The 21,329-nt window shown below is 34.9% G+C and overlaps 1 protein-coding gene across 1 annotated transcript in view; it reads right to left on the bottom strand.

The window, feature by feature from the left end:
• KCNH7 (potassium voltage-gated channel subfamily H member 7) overlaps nt 1-21,329 on the bottom strand; it is a 213,049-nt gene that overhangs the window by 61,757 nt on the left and 129,963 nt on the right. The window contains exon 7 of the mRNA XM_027776500.1: nt 19,997-20,396. Within this exon, the coding sequence (XP_027632301.1) occupies nt 19,997-20,396 (400 nt within the window). The remainder of the gene's footprint in view (nt 1-19,996; nt 20,397-21,329) is intronic.

The raw sequence follows: 21,329 nt of genomic DNA, 5'->3' as shown, positions 1-21,329 counted from the left end.
CTTTGTAATAAGAAATTATGTTATAGGTCTATGTACATGTTTTCTTGAAAAATAAATCTTCATGTAACAAGAACATCTTTTAGATTTTGTGTGTGTGTGAGAGAGAGAGGGGGGGAGGAGAGAGAGAGAGAGAAAGAGAGAGAGAGAGAAAGAGAGATGTGGTATGCTCACTAGAGGAGGAGAGAAACAGAGATACTGTGAGAGGAAAAGTGAGAAATCACTCCATGGGGGGGATGGCCATTCTGCAAGCCCTTCTCCTCCTTTCTCCTCTAAACATTTTGGGCATGCGCATTATTGACGTGACTTTTTTTTTTTTTTTTTTTTTTTGCCAACCCCTTTTTAAAAATTTTTCTTGGTGAGTATTTTAAAGGGTGGGTGTCAAAGAATTTGAGACGTGTTTTTTTTTTTTTTTTTTTTTTTTTTTGCCAGACACTTTTTAAAAATTTTTCCTGGTGAGACTTTTAAGCGTCTGGAACTGGGACTGAAACCATGAGTAACCATCTGGGATCCAGGGCCTTTACCACCTTCTGGCCCCTAATTTTTTTTTTAACTGAACTGAAGTATCATTTTCTGAGTTGTGACTTACCTCTGTTGCTCAGTCTCAAATGTAATATTCTAGTAGCAAAAGTTTATGATAAATTTTAGTATCAGTTTGCATGCTTTGAATTTGGTAAGGGATGAGCATTTGTTTTAAGGAACCCATAGTTTCCTTAGCATGCAAATTTGTATATAATTTTTAATCTCTTCTAATTCACATTCATTGTATCTTTTCATGAGAATCATATCTCTGACTTAGTACTTGCATATAGTTTTATTTTTCTAAGAAAAATAGATTACACTTTTGTTCTTTCTTCTATGTGGAGAAGCTCTTTAAACTCTGTCTCTTTTCCTCTTTTATATTTGAAATTCAGCTTCTAATAATTCTAAAGTGAATGCATACTAGGACACAGTGTACCCAGATATTTGGTTAAACATTTTTCTGGGTATGTCTGTGAGGTGTTTCTGAATGAGGTTAACAGTTGAATTAGTGGACAAATAAAGTAGACTCCACTCCTTCCTGAAGGTGGCCTTATTCAATACACTAAAGGCCTGAATAGAATAAAAAGGTGGTGTATGGGGAAATTTGTTCTCTCTGTCTGCCAGTCTTTGAGCTAAGATCTTTAGTCCTCTCCCGCCTTCAGACTTGGACTTGGACTCAGACTAAAGCTATACTTTGGCTTTGTGGGCCTCCAGTTTGTGGACTAGTCAACCTCCATAACTATGTGAGTCAATACTTTATAATAAATCTCTTTCTCTATGCCTAAATCTATAAGTAAAACCACATCTATCTATCCTCTATCTGTATCTATCTATTATCTCTATTATCTAAATATCTATCTATATCTATCTACCTACTTATATTTATCTATCACCTATAATCTATCTGGTCTGTTTCTCTAGAACTAGCTACAAATATAAGACATATATGATACGGCTGAATTGGAAATGTGTTAGAGACATTAATCCTCAGTAAGGTAGACCAGCTGTTTAGTTTCCCCAGAAAGAGGTAAATTGTTTCTAGTTTTTTCAAGTTTATGTATTTCTTGAGATAGAGGGAGAGAGAGAGAAACAGCATCCTCAATAGAGTCTTGCTGTCAGAATCCACCTCTAGCATTCAGCTAGCCCTGGATTGTGGGTCACAAACAAGCATGGCCAGTGTACCCAGGGCGATTCACCATCTTGATCTGTAACCTGTCACATGTAGAACTGTCTCATAGAGCATCACAATACAGTCTGCCCCACCAAGTTGTTTTTAATTTAAGTAAATAGTGTATTAAGAAGAAAGCAAGAGATATTTGCCAGAAATGGATTCCTGTGATCTAATGAAGTTTATGGGAGAAATACAAGAGACCTTCAAAGAGCTAGTGGAAAAGTGAAACTGAAGTACAAGTTTATTTTGGTGTAAACATTTTGAAAACCATGCTTATTATTATTTTTTATATTGTGCATTTCCCATGAACTTTTTGAAGACTCTCTCTCTCTCTCTCTCCTCTCTCTCTCTCTCTCTCTAAATTTTTTTGCATGGCCACGCCGCAATCCCTTCTCCTCCATTCTCCTCTTGGGATCTTGGGCACACACGCACACGCGTCTGGTGTGAGTTTAAGCTACTGGGTCCAGGACTCGAACCACGGTTGACTACGTGGGAGTCCAGCAACATAGCCATTACACTAACTGCTGGTCCCTGAAGACTCGATATTTTACTCATCCTAAGTGCAACCTTAGAAATGTTTGTTATATTATGAAGCACCTATCAAGTACTGAGCAAATAGATTCACCGTGAGTGCACATAATCAGTGTCAGTCGTTTTTACCTAAACTGCAAAGGAAAGGTCAGGAAAAAATTATTTAGTTTTTAATAAATACTGTGGTTTTTAATCTCCATGTTGTTGTAACAATGAACAAAAATGTTAGTTTGGGTCATATAAAGGCATTTCCCACCAACCAATTTGTCATGGTAGACAAATCTTTTATAAGTACATAGTTGAATATATGAATGGCTAATTTAAATGGTTCTAGGTAAATTCTGTGCTTATGATATTTAAATGAAAATGAAGGTACTTGTAAAAATATGCATTAGGAAGCAAACTAAGCTAAAGTATAGAAGCTAGAGAGAACAAAATTATTGTATACTCTATACATTATTTACTTAATGCCCAGCAACTGGCATCAGATACCAGTCAAAAACAAGCTGGCAGATTTTGCTTGATATATAAGCGTTTCTCCACTTGGCTCAGTATTTTATTTATGTTTTTTTAGGCAGGGAGATCTTATTTTATCAGAATGGTTTGCTTTAGATTTAGATATTACAGAAGATAAAACAGGCATATTGTAAAACTTCCTTTGGCACATCATATGCAAAATCTTGTCGGTTGACCAAATGGATAAATGTGGTTTGTTATTGAGTATTAGCTAAAATATGCTGATAGAACAAATACCTTTTGCTTTTCTATGATAATTTTTTAAAATACTGTAACTTAAAAATAAATTGTATTGATATATAATTTATACATACTTAGATGAATATTTATTTATTTATTTATTTTCATCATAGGGCACATGAGCTCATTGTAGAAAGAGAGAGAGAGGGAGAAAGTGAGAAATCACTCCTCAGGAGGGATGGCCACACTGCCGTATCTTCTTTATTCACTAACTAGGATTTTGAGTGCACACACATACACACCCGGTATGATTTTTAAGCCGCCAGGTTCGAGACTCAAACTGTGCTCAGCCACGTGAGATTCCACTGTCTTAAACTTCATGTCACCTACTGGCCCTAGATGAATCCATTTAAGTGTATATTTCAATTAGCTTTGATAAATGTGTATAACTCTTAAATAATTAAGATTTAAAACACTTCTATCACCTAAGTTTTCTTTGTGACCTTGGATGCCTGAGTCACTCAATTCCAACCTTAGACATCCACAGAGCTCCTTATGTGATCATAGGTTAATTTGAGTTTTCTAAGATTTTCTATGAATGGAATCATAATGTACATATTCTCTTGGGTGTGGCTCTTTTTTTTTGTTTTTTGCTAAGGAAAATATTTTTGAGAGTCGTTCTGTTATGTTTATCAGAATTTATTTTTAATTGCTGAATTGATTTGCATCATATGGCTATACCATAATTTGTTTATCTCTTCTGTTGATGGAAACTTCACTGTTTCAAATTTTTAACTGTTATGAACATTTGTGTACAAGTCTTTGTATGGGCGTATGTTTCTGTTTTCCTTTTAAATTCCTAAGAGTGTTACTGCTGAGTTGTGTGGTATGTTTACTTTGATAAGAAACTGCCAAAATGTTTCCCAAAGTTTTGTATTATTTTACAGTCTCACCAGTAGTGTATAAGATTGTACCAGTTGTTTCATATCATCTCCAACATTTGGTATTACAAATCTTTAATTCTTTTTTTTTGTTTTTTTGTTTTACATTATAAAGTTTGGATCAGATAGGCCAACCACTTACAATAAAACTACTGTAATGTTCACTTGACGAAAACTCTGTCTTAAACATGTTTAAATTTGTTGAGCCATTTAATTTTTTTTTCTTTTAGGGAGACATTTTTGCTATAAGGTGTGTGCATTTGCCAGAGAGGCAGAGAGAAATCACCCCTCACCCCCGGGCATGGGGGGATGGCCATGCCACAATTCCTTCTCCTCTCTGGATTTTGGACACGTACGTGAGTTTTAAGCTGCGGGGTCTGGGAATTGAACCACAGTTGACCATGCGAGAGTCCATTGACATAACCATTATGACATTTGCTGGTTCCAAGCTATTTAATTTTAGTCATTGTAGTGAATGTATATCATCTTGGTAAGGTCCTAATTTTCAGTTCTCTAATGATGAATAACCTCTTATGTACTTATTGACCATTCATATATATTTTATTTTGGAGAGGTTTTCACTACAGGGCGCGTGCACTTGCCGACAGACAGAGAGAGACAGAGAGATAGAAAGCGAGAAATCACCCCCCAGGGGGGATGGCCACGCCGCAATCCCTTCTCCTCCATTCCCCTTTCGGGATCTTGGGCATGCATGCACACGTGCCAGCGTGAGTTTTAAGCCACTGGGTCTGGCACGCGAACCGCAGTCGACTACATGGGAATCCAGCCTCAGGATTTTGGGCATGCACACATGCCCCACCATTCATATATCTTCTATTAAGTGACTTTTCAAAAACTTGGCTCATTAAAAAAAAAACATTAAAAATGTCTTATTATGGAGTTGTAGAAATTCTTGATATATTTGAATGCAAACCCACTTTATATGTAAGTATCAAGAATACTTTCTTCCAGTCTATTATTTGCCCATTCCTTTGAAGAGCAGAAGTTATTAATTTTTATGAGATCCAATGACTCAATGTTTATTATTGTTCAAGATTCTATTTTGCTTATTTCAGTTTGGGTAATTTATATCATTAAAGGAATTTTGAACTTATATCACTGAATGCATATCATTTTACATAAATTATCAAATTTGCTATAATCATTTACTTTTTAAATTTTACTCACCATCATTATTTAATTAATTACTTCATTTATTTATTTATGCCATAATCCTTTCTCCTCCATTCTCCTCTCAGGATTTTGGGCATGCACACATGCACACACTCAGTGTGAGTTTCAAACTGTTCGGTCCAGGACTCAAAACTGCAGTCAACTACGTAGGAGTCCAGAGACGTAAACGTTATGCTAAGTGCTGGCCCCTTATTGGTCTTTTAAAAAATCTAGAATTCAATTCTAATAACTTTCTCTATCATTTGTTTCCTCTTTTATTACTTTGCCTCTTATCTCTCATATTTCTTTCCATCTATGTAGTTTAGGTTTGATTTTCTTGGCTTTTACTAAATTCTTAAGATTTAAGTTTAGATATTAATTTAAGATCATTTCTTTTACTTAATAAAGCAGGTTTCTTTTTAAACACTATTTGAACTACCAGCTACAGATTTCGATACATTTCTTCTTTATTTTCATAAAGATAAAAATATTTTCTGATTTTCCATAAGATTTCTTCTTTGTAGCATGAATTAAATCAATCCTATTAAAAGATGGGAGAATGAGTTAAAAAAAAAATCTCTAAAGATGACAAATAGCTAAAAGGCATATGAAAAAATGCTCTACATTCCTCATTGTAAGAGAAATGCAGATCAACACAACAATGAGATATCACCTAACCCCAGTCAGAATGTCTAAGATTAAAAAAAAAAAATGATAAGTGCTGGTGGGAGTGTGGTGAAAAGGGAACTCTCTTACACCGCTGGTGGGAATGTATATTGGTCCAACCACTGTGGAGAACAATTTGGAGATTCCTCAAAAATCTACAAATAGAACTACCATATGATCCAACAATCCTACTCCTTGGTATCTACACAAAGGACAGAAGAATACTTAATCGGAAAAGTGCTTGCACATCAATGTTTATTGTGGCACTTTTCACGATTGCTAAGTCATGGAAACAACCCAAATGCCCACGAACTGATGAATGGTTAGAATAACTGTGGCACATATACTCAATGGAATACTATTCATCCATAAAAAACAACAAAACCCTCTGGCTTTTGACAGGAACTGGATGATTATGGAAGACTTACTGCTGAGTGAAGCAAGCCATGCTATGAAGGAGAGGCATTGTATGTCCTCACTTAATATATACCCAGTGTCTGCACTCTATGACCGAAACTAATTGTCTAAAGGATATAGAAACACAGTATATAGGTGTAAATACCAAATACCAGAGGAGGGTCTGAGGAAGGACATTTGGGGGAGGGACAGGGAGGAAAAGCATTAATGGCACAAAGAGGTGTGGTATTATCTGTTGAAGATATTTTGTAGTTTTATCAACAGTACTAGGGAGAAATGTTCACCAGTTGAAATATTCATTTTGTAAGACAAATAATGTGATTGAATGTATGGAAGAAAATGAAATGAAAAAAAAATTAAAAAAAAAGAAGTATGCTGTTTGATTTTCAAATATTTGGGAACTTTCTAAATATCTATTAAACTCTTCTCTTCCCTTCCATTCCCCTTTCCTGGCCTCCCCACCTCTCCTACCCACTCCTCTTCCTTCTATACCTACTCTTTTTCTTTCTCCTCTAAATCTCTCTCTCATTCTTCCTCCTTTTGTTACTGATTTATAGTTTTTTTATAGTGGCTAGAGAAACAGTCTATAGTTTTACACTTTTAAATTCACTGGAACTTGTTTTGTGGCCCAGCATATGGTCTGTCTTGGTAAAATTCCATGCACATTAGAATGTACATTCTTCAGGTATTCTATAATTGTCAATATGTCAAGTTAACTGATAATGTTACATGTCCAGTTTAGCTGATAGTACTATTCAAGTCTTTGTATCTTCATATCTTAATTTTTTTGGGTCTATTTGTTCAGTAAAACACAGAAATACTGGTGTTAAAATTGCAAACTATAATTGTGGATTTATCTTGTAAATTTATTTCTCCTTTCAGTTCTTGCTTCACATATTTAAAGGTCTGTCATTGAGTGCCTACACATTTAAGATTGTCGTGTTTATCAATTTCTCTTTGGCAATAGTTCTTGTCCTAAAGTCTGTTTGTCTGAAAATATGCTCCTCAGATTGTCTCATGATTGGTGTTTGTATACACATCTTTTTCCATGTTTTTCTTTTACTTGTATCCAGATATTTTCAGTGCTTTCTTTTAAAAGGCATATGATTGATCTTGCTTTTTAAAATACAGACAATTTTGGGCTACCCCTATGGCCTAGTGGTTAAGGGAGCCAGATTCCACATGAGCAACTGCAGATTGAATCCCAAACCCAGCGGCTCAAAAACATGCTAAGTATGAATATATATGTTTGTGTCCAGAATCCCAACTGGATGTATGAATGAAGAAGGAATTGTGGCATGACCAAGCCCTCACTGGGGAGTGTTTCCCTGTTCCCTATCTTTTGCTCTCTGTCTATCTCTGGAGAGCACATACACATTCCAGCAAGTAAAGTAATGAAAATATAATTTAAACATTTCATAGAAAGTGCTTGCATCATTTGTATTGATATGGGGAAAGTCAAAATCTTTCTAAATCTACCATCTTGCTGCTTGTTTTCTACACGTTCTTATTTTAGCATTTTAGTTGTTGTTGTTTTTTACTTTTGGATTTTTGCCATAAGGCACACACACATGCTGGGGAGAGATGGAGAAAGGGAAAGTAAGTAATCATTTTCCAGAGGGGTGGCCATACGATAGTCCCTTCTACTCCATTCTTCTCTTGAGATTTTGGATATGCACACTCATGTCCCCAGTGTTTTTCAAGTCACTATGTCTGGGACTCAAACTGTGGTCGACTATGTGCAAGTCCATTTACACCATCTGCTTGTTCCTCCCCCTCAAAGTTTTTGTGCTATCATTGTCATACTTTCTCCTTGCAAATATGTTATAAAACCTAGAAATTTGTTGATACAATTTCTACTGTTAACACTCTAACTTTTTTTGGAAGACATTTGAAACAAGGCAAAAATCTTTTAAGTTTACTCACGTATTTACCATTTCTGGTGTTCTTCATTCCTTTGTGCTGATCTGAATTTTCATTTGCTATCTTTTTTTTTTCTTTCATGTGATAATTCTATAATTTCCTATAGTCTGCTCATGGAAAATCAGGTCAGGTTTCATTTATTTTTCATTTTTGATTGATTTAATTAACTATTAATTATGTTGAAACATTCTGTTTTTCTTTTAGCAGTTCAAAGGTTTTCAAAGTCTTCTGGCTTCTTCTGTTTCTAATAATAACAAATTTCTATCAGTCTACATTTTTTCCTCTGTACCTAATGTGTGTTTTTTTCCTAGCTGCTTTTAAGATTTCCTGTTTATCACTAGTTTTCAATAATGTGATTATTATGTGTCTTGATGAGTTTTTTTCTTTTTCCCCTCATCTATTCTGTTTGAAATTCATGAAACTTCTTGGATTATAGTTTTCATTAATTTTTAACCATTATTTTTCTGCTCATTTTCTCCATTTTGGAAACACAAAATACACATTCACTTAAGTGCATTTGACTATTAATTACATTGTCTCTGTCCATTGTGGTGCCATTTTATTTGATTTTTGATTTTAGTTTTGCTTATTTATGGGTAACATTTTCCTGTTTCTTATCACATTGATTGATTTTAAGAAGCTGCTTAGTTTACTTCCTGAGAAACAGAGAGAGAAAGGCACTCAAGACATGGTCTCATCATGCAATTCTTTCCTTCCAGTGTTCTGGTTGGCCTGGATTACAGAATCTGTGGGCATAGCCAGGGGGTTCAGTTCAAGATCCAAACTTCCCGTATGATTCCAGTATCTCCTAGTGGTACTCTCTAACTTGCAGTGTTTAATGATGTGTACTTTTTGTTTTCCTGTAAAAATATTAGACCTTGTTCTTGCAAGCAGTTAAACCACTTGCATATCAGCTTCTACCAATTGATTTTTTTTTTTATCATGAAAGAGAGAGAGTGCGGGGAGATAAGAGAGAGACAGGGGATAAAGATGAATACCCTTAACAGGATCTCATGCTGTCATCCATTCTCTCTCCCCTGAAGTCTTTCCCAGTCAGCCAGATTCAGGGCATGTGTACATGTACCCTTGCTTTTTTTTTTTTTTTTTTAGAATTGTTTAATTTTATTAGTTATTATTATTGTTATTTTTAATTTGGCCAGATGGAGAAAGAAACTAAGAGAGAAGGAAATGAGAAAGCAAGCCATGAGGTGATGGATTCAAGCTGCTGTCAGCCATGTGATAGTCCAGCGCCTTAACCACCATGCCACCTGCTTGCCCCTATATTTGATTTTTAAGGTTTGTTTTAGTTTGGATACCTCTACTTTCCAGTATTTCTAATGACTACACTGGATATTCAATGAGAGTTTTTTACTGTGCTATTCAATGGTAGGAAATATCAATAATAATGTTAAATGTTAACATCCAGGATTTAAACAGAAAGATTAGACCATCGTAACACTGCAAATTAAACAAAAGAAGAGGTTAATTATATGAATTATATGACACTGAAGTGGTAAAATAGAACTGAACTGGTGAAATAGACTTTTGGCTAAAACATCACAGATATTTTCCTATACTTTGTCTTCCAGATCGAAAGATTTTTATTTTCTTTTGAGTTATTGATAGGTTCAACAATTTGTTAGTATTTTTCTTTTCTTAAATTGAAATATAAACTTTTCTCCCTTCCTGACTAGTCTGCAATTGGAAAATAATGGTGAGCATTCTTATTTTGTGGCAGAATCATTATCTGCATAAGGTCAATAAACAATAGTATCTGATGCCTTACATCAGAAATTAAATTCTTATGGGGCTTTGTGCAAATAACAGACCAAATTGATACTAAATTTTTTTTCCAAATAAGTTAGTTTATACCTCTCTTTAGTAAAAGGTATGATATGGAGAGAGAAAAAAAAATGTTTCACAAGAAAACCACAGTGCACTGGTCACTAGATTTTAGTTTTGTTCATATTTTTAGCTTAATTAAAATCTTTACTCAAGGAGCCCAGCAGTTGGCGTAATGGCTATGTCACTGGACTCTCATGTAGTCGACTGTGGCTTGAGTCCCAGACCCGGTGGCTTAAACTCATGCTTGGTGCGTGTGCATACGCACCCAAGATCCTGAGAGGAGAATGGAGGAGAAGGGATTGTGGTGTGGCCATCCCTCCTGGGAGGGGGTGATTTCTTGCTTTCTGTATCTCTGTCTCTCTTTCTTTCTGGCTAGTGCATGCACCCTATGGTAAAAACATCTCCCCCCTCCAAAAAAAAAAGATCTTTAGTCAATTAATAAAAAATGAAAAAAAAGTTTACTGTGGAAGGGAGGAGAAAGGGGAAAGGGGAAGACAAAAAGTAAAAGATCGTTTAATTGACAAAAAGTGAGAAGTTATTTTCTGATGATAATATATATAGTAATATCTTTGCTTTGACTATATGAATGGTATATTTATGGGTAACATTTTCCTGTTTCTTATCACATTGATTGATTTTAAGAAGCTGCTTAGTTTACTTCCTGAGAAACAGAGAGAGAAAGGCACTCAAGACATGGTCTCATCATGCAATTCTTTCCTTCCAGTGTTCTGGTTGGCCTGGATTACAGAATCTGTGGGCATAGCCAGGGGGTTCAGTTCAAGATCCAAACTTCCCGTATGATTCCAGTATCTCCTAGTGGTACTCTCTAACTTGCAGTGTTTAATGATGTGTACTTTTTGTTTTCCTGTAAAAATATTAGACCTTGTTCTTGCAAGCAGTTAAACCACTTGCATATCAGCTTCTACCAATTGATTTTTTTTTTTATCATGAAAGAGAGAGAGTGCGGGGAGATAAGAGAGAGACAGGGGATAAAGATGAATACCCTTAACAGGATCTCATGCTGTCATCCATTCTCTCTCCCCTGAAGTCTTTCCCAGTCAGCCAGATTCAGGGCATGTGTACATGTACCCTTGCTTTTTTTTTTTTTTTCTATGTTTTTCTGTGAAAAAATGTGTCATGAGTTTTGGAGAAAGAAACTAAGAGAGAAGGAAATGAGAAAGCAAGCCATGAGGTGATGGATTCAAGCTGCTGTCAGCCATGTGATAGTCCAGCGCCTTAACCACCATGCCACCTGCTTGCCCCTATATTTGATTTTTAAGGTTTGTTTTAGTTTGGATACCTCTACTTTCCAGTATTTCTAATGACTACACTGGATATTCAATGAGAGTTTTTTACTGTGCTATTCAATGGTAGGAAATATCAATAATAATGTTAAATGTTAACATCCAGGATTTAAACAGAAAGATTAGACCATCGTAACACTGCAAATTAAAACAAAGAAGAGGTTAATTATATGAATTATATGACACTGAAGTGGTAAAATAGAACTGAACTGGTGAAATAGACTTTTGGCTAAAACATCACAGATATTTTCCTATACTTTGTCTTCCAGATCGAAAGATTTTTATTTTCTTTTGAGTTATTGATAGGTTCAACAATTTGTTAGTATTTTTCTTTTCTTAAATTGAAATATAAACTTTTCTCCCTTCCTGACTAGTCTGCAATTGGAAAATAATGGTGAGCATTCTTATTTTGTGGCAGAATCATTATCTGCATAAGGTCAATAAACAATAGTATCTGATGCCTTACATCAGAAATTAAATTCTTATGGGGCTTTGTGCAAATAACAGACCAAATTGATACTAAATTTTTTTTCCAAATAAGTTAGTTTATACCTCTCTTTAGTAAAAGGTATGATATGGAGAGAGAAAAAAAAATGTTTCACAAGAAAACCACAGTGCACTGGTCACTAGATTTTAGTTTTGTTCATATTTTTAGCTTAATTAAAATCTTTACTCAAGGAGCCCAGCAGTTGGCGTAATGGCTATGTCACTGGACTCTCATGTAGTCGACTGTGGCTTGAGTCCCAGACCCGGTGGCTTAAACTCATGCTTGGTGCGTGTGCATACGCACCCAAGATCCTGAGAGGAGAATGGAGGAGAAGGGATTGTGGTGTGGCCATCCCTCCTGGGAGGGGGTGATTTCTTGCTTTCTGTATCTCTGTCTCTCTTTCTTTCTGGCTAGTGCATGCACCCTATGGTAAAAACATCTCCCCCCTCCAAAAAAAAAAGATCTTTAGTCAATTAATAAAAAATGAAAAAAAAGTTTACTGTGGAAGGGAGGAGAAAGGGGAAAGGGGAAGACAAAAAGTAAAAGATCGTTTAATTGACAAAAAGTGAGAAGTTATTTTCTGATGATAATATATATAGTAATATCTTTGCTTTGACTATATGAATGGTATTTGTGCTGGAAAAATAAATGTTGTACACTATAGAGAGATATGTGATTATATGTAAATAAGTTTAAAAAGTAATTTTTTAATAGAAGAATACAAATATTTCTCAAATTGTGTGAGCTCTGTATATTTTAGCTTCCAATACTTCTGATATTTCTTTCCAGGCTTTGAGAAGTTTTTCTTCATGCATTTGTGATTTAATATTCATCAGGAGACCCAACAGAGGATATCTATGGAGGTTTCTGGAGGTTTTCTTTGCCATAACTGCCTCTTCTCTGATTGTATGTCTTGCAAATTCTAGTAACTTAACCTTTATAAACTCTGACCTTGCTTTGTTCAACTCAGTGAGACTGCAATGGTTTACTTAGTTTGGGTCCAGAAAGTCCTCCATGTTTAAAGTCAAGAATAACATGGGCCCTTGTTTGTTTTCCTTCTCTCAAAGAACAAATTTAGTCACTTGTTTTTCAATATTTGCATGTAATTGTCTTATACGTTTTGTTCAGTTTCCATTCACTTGTTTGTTTTTATTAGAGAGAGAGCAAAGTTCCAGTTAGTCTCTTTCTTGCTCTCTATAAGAATTATTAAAAACATAGATATAAACATATGAATACAACTTATTGTTATGCTTATTTAATGACTGCTTGACTTTCACCTTGTTTTGCATTATGAATTAATGTATACTTTCATAATGAAGTTTCTGATCCCTGTTCTCTGCACACTTTTAGCAGTGCAACTGGTAAGTATCTTTAAAAATAGCAGTTTTAAAAATGTATATAGGCCCAGTCAAGGTGGTGTGGTTGTTAGGGCACATCTACATTACGCTGGGGCCATATGGGAAGACCTCTGGTTGATGTCATGGGTCAGTATGAATGCCTTTGGTCCTGGTTGCTAGCAGGCTCAGAGGTTAGGGTTTGTATCATGGTGAGACCCTGCCAGAAGTGATGCTGTCAATGTCTCACTTTTGCTTTCTCTCAGGAAATAGATAAACTTAGAGTCATTTGCATTAATTAGATGATAGGGTTTTTTTTTTTTTTTAATTTTCTGGAGAGATTTTTACTATGTGCACTCACCAGAGAGACAGAGAGAGAGAGAAGGTGAGAAATTACCCCCTGGGGGGGGATGGCCATGCTGTAATTCCTTCTTCATTCTTGTCTCAGGGTTTTTGGCACACACACTCATGTGCATGGCATGAGTTTCAAGCCTCCAAATAGGAAATTTAAACCACAGTTAGCCATGTGGGAATCTAGTGATGTAACCATGATGCCATTTGATGGTCCCATAGATGATAGCTTTTAACGTTTCATTTTAAAAATTATCTTGCCATAAGATGAGTGGTTGATTGTTTTCTAAAATTTGGCTTCACATTTTTATTTTAGAACAATGATTAGATTTAAAAAGCTCAAGGATAATGAAAAAATTCAACCTGATAGCCACTATAAATATAGTTAGCACATATGCATTATGTTAAATTTTTGATTGTCATATTTTTTTTCCTTAGGCTGAAATCTGGCCACTGATAAATAGATCTAATAAATATGTGCTTGGTGTATAAGTATAGCAAGTAGGGACAACCAAGTAATTTCCTAATGTCGTTGAATCTAATTGGAACTATCTTGTGTGATAGACAAGATAGTTCCAATGCATCAAATGCATCAAATGGCTAAGTAAATTTCAGGGACATTCTTATTTTAAGTCTTTATTTTATGGTTTTCCTTTATGTAAGGCAAAATGGGTCACAATCTAGTTTTCCAGATTACCAATAAATGTCTTCCTATGTGAGATTAAGCTTTATATAATCTTATTTTGATTAATGTTTATAGAACCAAATCTTTTATTCAAATTATGTTATGTGGAATATGGGTGTATCTATACTGAATTTGACTGAAGTATTTTTCCTTTTCTTAAAAGATAGAATTCATCTGTAGAAAACATATATTTTTCTTGAAAGATCAGCAGAAATAGCCTCATGCTATATTTTAAGAGATAAAAGAAGACTGCCTGTAATTCCCTGATTTAGGATTTAGAGATTAGTTGTGGAGCAAATAGGAACTGAACTTCCTTCAATTTTAAATAATTTATATGATAAATCGCTCTATGTATATTGCTTAATCCTCATGACTGTGAGGAAATCCGAATTGTTTAATTTTATTAGTTATTATTATTGTTATTTTTAATTTGGCCAGATGGAGAAAGAAACTAAGAGAGAAGGAAATGAGAAAGCAAGCCATGAGGTGATGGATTCAAGCTGCTGTCAGCCATGTGATAGTCCAGCGCCTTAACCACCATGCCACCTGCTTGCCCCTATATTTGATTTTTAAGGTTTGTTTTAGTTTGGATACCTCTACTTTCCAGTATTTCTAATGACTACACTGGATATTCAATGAGAGTTTTTTACTGTGCTATTCAATGGTAGGAAATATCAATAATAATGTTAAATGTTAACATCCAGGATTTAAACAGAAAGATTAGACCATCGTAACACTGCAAATTAAACAAAAGAAGAGGTTAATTATATGAATTATATGACACTGAAGTGGTAAAATAGAACTGAACTGGTGAAATAGACTTTTGGCTAAAACATCACAGATATTTTCCTATACTTTGTCTTCCAGATCGAAAGATTTTTATTTTCTTTTGAGTTATTGATAGGTTCAACAATTTGTTAGTATTTTTCTTTTCTTAAATTGAAATATAAACTTTTCTCCCTTCCTGACTAGTCTGCAATTGGAAAATAATGGTGAGCATTCTTATTTTGTGGCAGAATCATTATCTGCATAAGGTCAATAAACAATAGTATCTGATGCCTTACATCAGAAATTAAATTCTTATGGGGCTTTGTGCAAATAACAGACCAAATTGATACTAAATTTTTTTTCCAAATAAGTTAGTTTATACCTCTCTTTAGTAAAAGGTATGATATGGAGAGAGAAAAAAAAATGTTTCACAAGAAAACCACAGTGCACTGGTCACTAGATTTTAGTTTTGTTCATATTTTTAGCTTAATTAAAATCTTTACTCAAGGAGCCCAGCAGTTGGCGTAATGGCTATGTCACTGGACTCTCATGTAGTCGACTGTGGCTTGAGTCCCAGACCCGGTGGCTTAAACTCATGCTTGGTGCGTGTGCATACGCACCCAAGATCCTGAGAGGAGAATGGAGGAGAAGGGATTGTGGTGTGGCCATCCCTCCTGGGAGGGGGTGATTTCTTGCTTTCTGTATCTCTGTCTCTCTTTCTTTCTGGCTAGTGCATGCACCCTATGGTAAAAACATCTCCCCCCTCCAAAAAAAAAAGATCTTTAGTCAATTAATAAAAAATGAAAAAAAAGTTTACTGTGGAAGGGAGGAGAAAGGGGAAAGGGGAAGACAAAAAGTAAAAGATCGTTTAATTGACAAAAAGTGAGAAGTTATTTTCTGATGATAATATATATAGTAATATCTTTGCTTTGACTATATGAATGGTATTTGTGCTGGAAAAATAAATGTTGTACACTATAGAGAGATATGTGATTATATGTAAATAAGTTTAAAAAGTAATTTTTTAATAGAAGAATACAAATATTTCTCAAATTGTGTGAGCTCTGTATATTTTAGCTTCCAATACTTCTGATATTTCTTTCCAGGCTTTGAGAAGTTTTTCTTCATGCATTTGTGATTTAATATTCATCAGGAGACCCAACAGAGGATATCTATGGAGGTTTCTGGAGGTTTTCTTTGCCATAACTGCCTCTTCTCTGATTGTATGTCTTGCAAATTCTAGTAACTTAACCTTTATAAACTCTGACCTTGCTTTGTTCAACTCAGTGAGACTGCAATGGTTTACTTAGTTTGGGTCCAGAAAGTCCTCCATGTTTAAAGTCAAGAATAACATGGGCCCTTGTTTGTTTTCCTTCTCTCAAAGAACAAATTTAGTCACTTGTTTTTCAATATTTGCATGTAATTGTCTTATACGTTTTGTTCAGTTTCCATTCACTTGTTTGTTTTTATTAGAGAGAGAGCAAAGTTCCAGTTAGTCTCTTTCTTGCTCTCTATAAGAATTATTAAAAACATAGATATAAACATATGAATACAACTTATTGTTATGCTTATTTAATGACTGCTTGACTTTCACCTTGTTTTGCATTATGAATTAATGTATACTTTCATAATGAAGTTTCTGATCCCTGTTCTCTGCACACTTTTAGCAGTGCAACTGGTAAGTATCTTTAAAAATAGCAGTTTTAAAAATGTATATAGGCCCAGTCAAGGTGGTGTGGTTGTTAGGGCACATCTACATTACGCTGGGGCCATATGGGAAGACCTCTGGTTGATGTCATGGGTCAGTATGAATGCCTTTGGTCCTGGTTGCTAGCAGGCTCAGAGGTTAGGGTTTGTATCATGGTGAGACCCTGCCAGAAGTGATGCTGTCAATGTCTCACTTTTGCTTTCTCTCAGGAAATAGATAAACTTAGAGTCATTTGCATTAATTAGATGATAGGGTTTTTTTTTTTTTTTAATTTTCTGGAGAGATTTTTACTATGTGCACTCACCAGAGAGACAGAGAGAGAGAGAAGGTGAGAAATTACCCCCTGGGGGGGGATGGCCATGCTGTAATTCCTTCTTCATTCTTGTCTCAGGGTTTTTGGCACACACACTCATGTGCATGGCATGAGTTTCAAGCCTCCAAATAGGAAATTTAAACCACAGTTAGCCATGTGGGAATCTAGTGATGTAACCATGATGCCATTTGATGGTCCCATAGATGATAGCTTTTAACGTTTCATTTTAAAAATTATCTTGCCATAAGATGAGTGGTTGATTGTTTTCTAAAATTTGGCTTCACATTTTTATTTTAGAACAATGATTAGATTTAAAAAGCTCAAGGATAATGAAAAAATTCAACCTGATAGCCACTATAAATATAGTTAGCACATATGCATTATGTTAAATTTTTGATTGTCATATTTTTTTTCCTTAGGCTGAAATCTGGCCACTGATAAATAGATCTAATAAATATGTGCTTGGTGTATAAGTATAGCAAGTAGGGACAACCAAGTAATTTCCTAATGTCGTTGAATCTAATTGGAACTATCTTGTGTGATAGACAAGATAGTTCCAATGCATCAAATGCATCAAATGGCTAAGTAAATTTCAGGGACATTCTTATTTTAAGTCTTTATTTTATGGTTTTCCTTTATGTAAGGCAAAATGGGTCACAATCTAGTTTTCCAGATTACCAATAAATGTCTTCCTATGTGAGATTAAGCTTTATATAATCTTATTTTGATTAATGTTTATAGAACCAAATCTTTTATTCAAATTATGTTATGTGGAATATGGGTGTATCTATACTGAATTTGACTGAAGTATTTTTCCTTTTCTTAAAAGATAGAATTCATCTGTAGAAAACATATATTTTTCTTGAAAGATCAGCAGAAATAGCCTCATGCTATATTTTAAGAGATAAAAGAAGACTGCCTGTAATTCCCTGATTTAGGATTTAGAGATTAGTTGTGGAGCAAATAGGAACTGAACTTCCTTCAATTTTAAATAATTTATATGATAAATCGCTCTATGTATATTGCTTAATCCTCATGACTGTGAGGAAATCCCAGCCTTATCAGTGGTGATTGTTAGAACTGGCTAAACTTCAGTGCATCTTTAAAACTCTTTCTTGAAAATTTTAAGTTTTAAAGACCAGATTCTATTTTTCTAGAAAAATGTAAAGTTTGGGTCAGCAGGTGGTATGGTGGTTAAGGTGCTGAACTCCCACATGGCTGATCATGATACGAATCCCAGACCTAGTGAAAATCATGCCGGGCATGTTGTCCATGCATACTCCGTACCCCAAATCCCAACAGGCAAATGGAGGAGAAGGGATTGCAGCATAGCTATCCCACCTAGGTGGATATTTTTCACTTTTCCTTTCTCTGTCTCTCTCTGGTGAGCACCTGCACCCTATAGCAAAAACCTTAAAAAATACCCTCCAAACTCTCTCTCTCTCTCTCTCTCTCTCCTCTCTCTCTCTTTCTCTCTCTCTCTAAACATATGTTTAGATCTATCTGTCTATATATCTATCTATCATCTATCTATTTATCATCTATCTATCTATCTATCTATCTATCTGTCTATAAACTCTTAACCATGGAAGTGTTTAATTAAAAACTAAATAAGTTATTTTTTCTTTCCCTGTTTGCTAGCTATGCTATTACAGTTGATAACTGTGATGAGGTATCCACTGGTAGTATAATTACAAAATGATCAGAACTGTGTTCACTCAGAGACTTAGTTTCTCTGGCTCTGATAATTCTGTTTTCTAGTAGGCTTCACTTCCCTTTCCTTCTGGGTACAATGCTATTTCCGCTTGTAGCCAAGTCAGATGGAATTGGTAGACATTCTTAAGAGTTTTTTTTTTTTTTTTAAACATAATGTTACTAATTATGAAAATGTTACTAAGGGACCAGCAGTTGTTGTAATGGCTATGTCGCTGGACTCCCACGGAGTTGACCACGGTTTGTGTCCTGGACCTGGTGGCTTGAATCTCACGCTGGGCGTGTGTGCGTGCGTGCCCCAGATCCCGAGAGGAGAACGGAGGAGAAGGGATTGAGGAGTGGCCATCCCCCCTGGGGGGTGATTTCTCTCTTTCTGTCTCTCTGTCTTTCTCTGTCTGTCTGGCGAGCGCACGCACCCTATAGCAAAAACCTCTAACAACAACAAAAAAAAATGTTACTAAGATAAAACAGTAATATAGAAACATATCTATAGGAAACAGATTTTATATAAAATATATAATAAACTAAGTGACTCCTATTAAGTTTCATAAATAGGCCTTATCTAAGCATATCCCATTCGTCAATATGTTGACATTTAAGAATCAACTATCAGGAGCTACTTTCAACTTCGTATACAATCTAATGATGATATTCCTTTCTAAATTAAAAAAAAATTAATCATGCTTTTACCAATTGTGCAGCAACCTTCAGTGGTTCCACAGCATGATTGTTTGTTTGTTTAATATTAATAATGAAACATCTTCATTTTAACATAATTCCTTTTGCTCTAAAGAACATATGGTATATATGATGTTCATGTCATTCATCCAATATAAGGTAAAGGGCAATCACTTAGATCTTGGGTAATATAACAGAAAAAGTTAAGTTTTAGTCAGTGACAGGATGAATGCACATATATAATAAGTAAATATATGTGTGTGTGTGTTGAGTATATATACATATATGAAAGATTGACTTATACATTATAATTGTACTAGTAAGATATATATAGTATTGAAGTTGTCAGAAAATTTGTGATGCATTTTTCCATAGAAAAATACATCATGACTTTTCTGATAACCCAATATGTAATGTAAGCTAAGCTAACATTTTTCTTTCAAATCTGACTTCTGTTTGAAATAGAAAATAGCCATTGGTAAAAATTACAGATAATGATTTTATTAAAGCTCTAAAAGTGAACTAAAAGTTTCAATTCCTGAATCTCAAGAACCATTTAAATTCAGTGTTATGCCCATAATTTCCTGAGATCTAGAAAAACGTTTGGTGTTTCTACTTCACAGATAGAATTAGAATATATTACCCACATATGTAACTCCATCATTGTCACAATTTTCTATAATTTTTTTCCTTTCCTTACCCTAATGTTCTAGAGATCTCAATTTCATGGTATTATTTTATCCTAATAGATAACAAAGGAGAAATCTACTTACAGCCAATCAACATGACACAAATCGAAAAGATTTTCTCTGAATTGGTGTTAGGAGACACATTCCCGAATCCTACACTGGTTAAACTGCTGAAGGTAAAATAAAGTGCTGTGACGTATTTGTCCTTAATAGATGGTCCAGAACTTGAGTCACTGTCATTGTAACGTTTGCCAATCTGTTGTCCTAAGGAATCCAGCCATCCAATTTTGTCAGTCAGATATGGTCTTTCTACATTCCCAATTGCATACCAAATGCAAGCCAGCCAGTGAGCAATCAGGGCAAATATGCACATTAAAAGCATTAAAACAGCAGCGCCATATTCTGAATAGCGATCCAGTTTCCTTGCCACTCGGACAAGACGAAGGAGTCGAGCAGTCTTCAAAAGACCAATTAATGTTGTTGTCTGTGAAAATAAACGTGTATGGTCAGAAACAGTGGGTCAACAATTCATACTATGTTCATGTGAAGCAAAGTAGGCGGAAACAGCTTAAAACCACATGGTAACATTGAAGACATTGTGGTAACCTTGAAGACAACCGTATCTTTGAATTAAGTGTTAAGGTTAGTTATTTTTAAAAATTTTAATACCTGCTTTGGAATATTCTTGGAAAGTTTACAATGTGTTAATTCAGTATTTGACAGGCAAAGTTCACAGGAGAGAGAATCTGTCTTGTTTTAAGCTCAGTCCAAATATTTGGTACATAATGTGAACTCAGTAATTAACTCATTCATCCAAAATCATCCCAGTGTATTATCGTGTTCCTATCAAGTGCCACACACTAGGATTAGGGGGTCGAACAAGCAGGCCTGGCCATTCTGATACAGAAAAATAGCTGTTTAATATGCAAAGTGATTCTCTGCTAAAGAGAAAAAAAATCTATCATCTATGGGGAAGTAATAGACATTTTAAACTTAAAAAACAATAATTTCAGAAAGGGAAGTTGTGATAATGATATTAAACAGAGTAATAATATAAAGGCTATTTGGGGTCATGAGTTGGAGTAGAGACAATTTTAGAAAGAAAATTCGAGAAAAGCTTGGGGAAGAAAAGACATTTGAGTTGGGAAAGACATGGAGAATGGGAAGGAGCCACCAAGCTCCCCTTTCTAATAACTCAAGGAACACCTCTTAGATGATTGTGTGCATGAAGTAGGCATTCTATTTAAATGCAGTTTTTTTCTTTTTTTTTTTTCCTGTATAAAATTGATAAATTGTTTCTTGACATACTGATGATATTACATTTGCATTTTGCTTTGGGGTATAATATGTGTAACTAATTGCATGATTATTACTGACCAGGTATCTAATGATAGGATACTTCTGTATAATAACAGGA

This window comes from Tupaia chinensis, unplaced genomic scaffold (assembly GCF_000334495.1).
Source record: "Tupaia chinensis unplaced genomic scaffold, TupChi_1.0 Scaffold000674_2, whole genome shotgun sequence".
Lineage (NCBI taxonomy): Eukaryota > Metazoa > Chordata > Mammalia > Scandentia > Tupaiidae > Tupaia > Tupaia belangeri.
The sequence above is the reverse complement of the archived record's forward strand: the minus strand, read 5'-3'. Positions and strand labels throughout refer to the sequence as shown.